The sequence below is a fragment of the Bison bison genome, unplaced genomic scaffold (genome assembly GCF_000754665.1).
Source record: "Bison bison bison isolate TAMUID 2011002044 unplaced genomic scaffold, Bison_UMD1.0 scf7180017864285, whole genome shotgun sequence".
Taxonomy (NCBI): Eukaryota; Metazoa; Chordata; class Mammalia; order Artiodactyla; family Bovidae; genus Bison; species Bison bison.
The window spans coordinates 1,469,233-1,473,368 of NW_011494857.1; the positions used below are offsets into that span (position 1 = coordinate 1,469,233).

General features: G+C 63.0%; 1 protein-coding gene across 1 annotated transcript in view; it reads left to right on the plus strand.

Moving 5' to 3' along the window:
• Positions 1–4,136, plus strand: part of AP2A1 (adaptor-related protein complex 2, alpha 1 subunit) — a 27,012-nt gene that overhangs the window by 19,156 nt on the left and 3,720 nt on the right. The window contains exons 8-15 of the mRNA XM_010849713.1: positions 1,629–1,779; positions 2,110–2,278; positions 2,421–2,558; positions 2,693–2,875; positions 3,291–3,388; positions 3,524–3,755; positions 3,851–4,018; positions 4,105–4,131. Coding sequence (XP_010848015.1) covers positions 1,629–1,779; positions 2,110–2,278; positions 2,421–2,558; positions 2,693–2,875; positions 3,291–3,388; positions 3,524–3,755; positions 3,851–4,018; positions 4,105–4,131 — 1,166 coding nt within the window. The remainder of the gene's footprint in view (positions 1–1,628; positions 1,780–2,109; positions 2,279–2,420; positions 2,559–2,692; positions 2,876–3,290; positions 3,389–3,523; positions 3,756–3,850; positions 4,019–4,104; positions 4,132–4,136) is intronic.

The following is a 4,136-nucleotide window of genomic DNA, read 5'->3' on the forward strand; positions in this document are numbered from 1 at the left end:
TTATTGTTCGAGACAGTGAGGGGCCGGGGTGCAGGGCACCTGCAGCAGGGAGCCCTCCCCCCAGCACAGGGAACGGACAGATCGCTGTTTGATTCCCCTGCTGTGGGCCAGGGGCCCTGTAAAGCCAGACTCATGCCTTGGCCCTGGAACGTCAGGGCTCTTGTCACCTGTCTCTTACAGATGAGGAAACCGAGGCTTGGAGAGGGGGGCCTTGCCCAGGGTCACCCAGCAGATCAAAGGGTAACTCCAGGCTGTGTGGTAGGAGTCAGCATAGCTCTGTTAGGGGTTTTCACGCCCTCAGTGCTCGTGGTCACGAGCGCTGGTGTGGATGAAGGGCCTGCAGTGAGCAGGTGCTGTACCAGCGTGGCCTGCTGCCCCCGCAGAGCTGGCGAGGGGCAGCCATCTCGGAAATGGGGGCTTGGAGATGAGGCATCTTTCCAGGCCCTGGGCAGTGACAAAGAGCAGAGCCTGACCCCTGAGTCCATGCACGTAACCCCTTCCCGCTACCACATGGGCCGGGCTCCCTCGGAACGTCCCGATCCTCGGCTGTCTGACCTCACAGAGCAGTTTCGAGCACCTATGCTGAGGTGCTCGGCACATAGTAGGTCCTTGAGAGACAGTGCCTTTCTATTCAGCCAGGGTGCTGGGCGCCTGCTGGGGATGGTGGCTGGTGTGTGGCCCTGAATCTTGCAGCCCGTGTGCACACACTGTAGCAGAGTGTATGATGAATGTGACACAGAAGGCCCTTCTCAGCCTGTGAAAGCCAGGGATGCATTTGGTTGTGAATCCCTGGGGAAGGCTCTTCCCAAGCTGAGCTGCTTTGCTCACCCCTTAAGAAAAGGTACAGCTGGAGCCTAAGCCCCACCTCATAATTTTGGGGTGTGCCCAGGGCGGGCTTAAAAACTATAGTCCAGGACTGCAAATTAACTGTGATTACAACTGTCATTTTTTTTTTTTTACGTCTGTCATTTTTTGCCCCACATCTGGAACAGTTGTGCCTCCCACTGCCTGGTTTTTAAAAAACAGGAGAGTTTTGTGTTGTGGTGTGTCAAACGTTCTGGATTCGGCTGATCGCTCCCTGGGTCCTTTAGCTGGTTTTCTGTCTCGTGAATTTTCTGATAGATCTGGGTGCCTCATTCTTTGCTGGAACAGTTGCCAGCTGTTCTGTCCACTTGGGGTCACCTCACAGGCAAGGAAATGGTGGTTCTCCGGGTTTTGTGAGCTCCTGGTTGGCAGCTATCTCAGGCGCTCAGACCCCTCCTTGGGAAGGGCCGGGTTTGGGGGTGTCTCTAGGGAGGGTTCCTGGCGCTGTCTTCGCTCTGTGAGACTCCTCCAGGGCCTGGGTGCTACAGCGGGGGGAAAGGGGGGCTCCCAGGGTGCTCCCTCTGGCCCAGCAGAATCAGAACAGAGCAGGACGAGAGCCCAGGTCTGGGGTCCTGTCCTCTGTCAGCTTCCTCGTGTGGCCTGGGGACCCCAGAAGGGCTTGGGGAAGTCAAGACCCCAGCCTGAAGCTGCTGGGCCCGCCCTCTTCCTCTGGAGGACAGGGGCCATGGCGTGGCCTCTGCCCCCTGGCAGGGGGCCCGGGCCTGCAGGGAGCTCAACCCGGGGCGTGCCCTCTGTTTCCTCAGAGGACGCGGCCGTGAAGGGGCGGCTGGTGGAGTGCCTGGAGACCGTGCTCAACAAGGCCCAGGAGCCGCCCAAGTCCAAAAAGGTCCAGCACTCCAACGCCAAGAACGCCATCCTCTTCGAGACCATCAGCCTCATTATCCACTACGACAGGTGCCTGCGGGGGCCAGGCTCCCGGGTCCTAGGGGACGGGGTCTGGGAACGTGACTTCGAGGTAGGAGGGCGATGTGGTTCTGGAGTGTTGCCGTGACTCGTGGGCGCTGGGCCCCTTCTGCGGGGCAGAATTCCTGGCTCTCCGTATCTGGGCTGGACAGCCCAGGTGTCAGGTCCCCAGCGTGGCTGTGACTGGTACAGGGCGGGAGCTCAGAGCGGGGTCCTGGGGGGGACGCGAGATGCGTCGGCTGGGGCCAGTCCTGCGTCTCCTCAGGTCAGCTGTGTGTTCTCACCGCCCCCACCCGCCATCTCTCCCTCTCGCGCCGGCAGTGAGCCCAATCTCCTGGTTCGGGCCTGTAACCAGCTGGGCCAGTTCCTGCAGCACCGGGAGACCAACCTGCGCTACCTGGCCCTGGAGAGCATGTGCACGCTGGCCAGCTCCGAGTTCTCCCACGAGGCAGTCAAGACGCACATCGACACCGTCATCAACGCCCTCAAGGTGCAACTTCTGGGAGCCTGTCCTGGCCACACTGACCTGGCCTATGGCTCCTCTGCTCCCTCGGAGCGGCTTGGGGACCCAGCGGCCCTGGGTGACCAGCCCAGGGAGCCTAGAGCACACTCTACCTGCTCTGCTTCCTCAGACGGAGCGGGACGTCAGTGTGCGGCAGCGGGCGGCTGACCTCCTCTACGCCATGTGTGATCGGAGCAACGCCAAGCAGATCGTGTCAGAGATGCTGCGGTACCTGGAAACGGCCGACTACGCCATTCGTGAAGAGATTGTGAGTCCTGGGAGGGCCAGGCACCCAGATTCCAGGGTCTCCAGGTGGGGACCTGCCCAGACGTGGCGAGTCCACACCCCCAACTCCCCTGCCTGGGGCACACACGCACGCCCGACCTTCCCTCTGGCCGGCAGGTCCTGAAGGTGGCCATCCTGGCTGAGAAGTACGCCGTGGACTACAGCTGGTACGTGGACACCATCCTGAACCTCATCCGCATCGCGGGCGACTACGTGAGTGAGGAGGTGTGGTACCGCGTGCTGCAGATCGTCACCAACCGCGACGATGTGCAGGGCTACGCTGCCAAGACCGTCTTCGAGGTCAGCGCCCCCGTCTCACCCCATGATGGGGCATCAGGGCAGAGCCAGGACAGCTGGGGCTGTGGGGCCAGCTGGCTCAGGCCTCATCCTCAGAGGGGCTGGGCCACCACGAGCCAATGTGAGGGTCAGCAGGGCACAGGGTGCCTGCTGTGTAGTCACTGGTCCCTGAGTGCCGCCAGTTTCCCACGCCTTCCACCCCAGACAAGAGGGCCCATTCAGTTCCGTTTTATTCTCTGTGTGAGCTCAGTTTAGTCACTTAACTGCTCCGTGCCTCAGTTTCCCCAGCTATAAACCCACCCGCAGCAGTCACCAGGCTTCAGCAGTTAATAGGAGTCAAGGGCTCAGTGGAGCGCCTGGCACATGCTGAGCACTCCTGAGCCAGGATGCTGCTGCTCACCGCTGTCCCCACCTGCAGGCGCTCCAGGCGCCCGCCTGCCATGAGAACATGGTGAAGGTCGGCGGCTACATCCTTGGGGAGTTTGGAAACCTGATTGCTGGGGACCCCCGCTCCAGGTGAGGGGTCTGGGGCTCCAGGGCCCACCTGGGGTCCTGGGAAGGGTCCCTCTGAGGGAGGGTGCACCTCCCGTGGGGGCTTCTAGGAGAGGGTGGTGGAGCCGGCCACCCACCAATATCCGCCCACTCCCGCAGCCCCCCGGTGCAGTTCTCCCTGCTGCATTCCAAGTTCCACCTGTGCAGCGTGGCCACACGGGCCCTACTGCTCTCCACCTACATCAAGTTCATCAACCTCTTCCCGGAGACCAAGGCCACCATCCAGGGCGTGCTGCGGGCCGGCTCCCAGCTGCGCAACGCCGACGTGGAGCTCCAGCAGCGGGCTGTCGAGTACCTCACCCTGAGCTCGGTGGCCAGCACGGACGTCCTGGTCAGAGCCCAGTCCCCACGTGCCCCGCCCCTGCGCCTTGCCCCTGCTCCAGCCCAAGACCGGCGCTGACGCCCGTCCCTGACCGAACCTTGCAGGCCACGGTGCTGGAGGAGATGCCACCCTTCCCCGAGCGTGAGTCATCCATCCTGGCCAAGCTGAAGCGCAAGAAGGGGCCGGGGGCCGGCAGCGCCCTGGATGACAGCCGGAGGGACCCCAGCAGCCACGACATCAATGGGGGCGTGGAGCCCACCCCCAGCACCGTTGTGAGTACCCGGGGGCTGGGCTGGGGGCGGGGGCGGCTGGCCCGGCCAGGCCGGCCCCTTCTCACCTGCCTCCACGTTGCCCGCAGTCCACACCCTCGCCCTCCGCCGACCTCCTGGG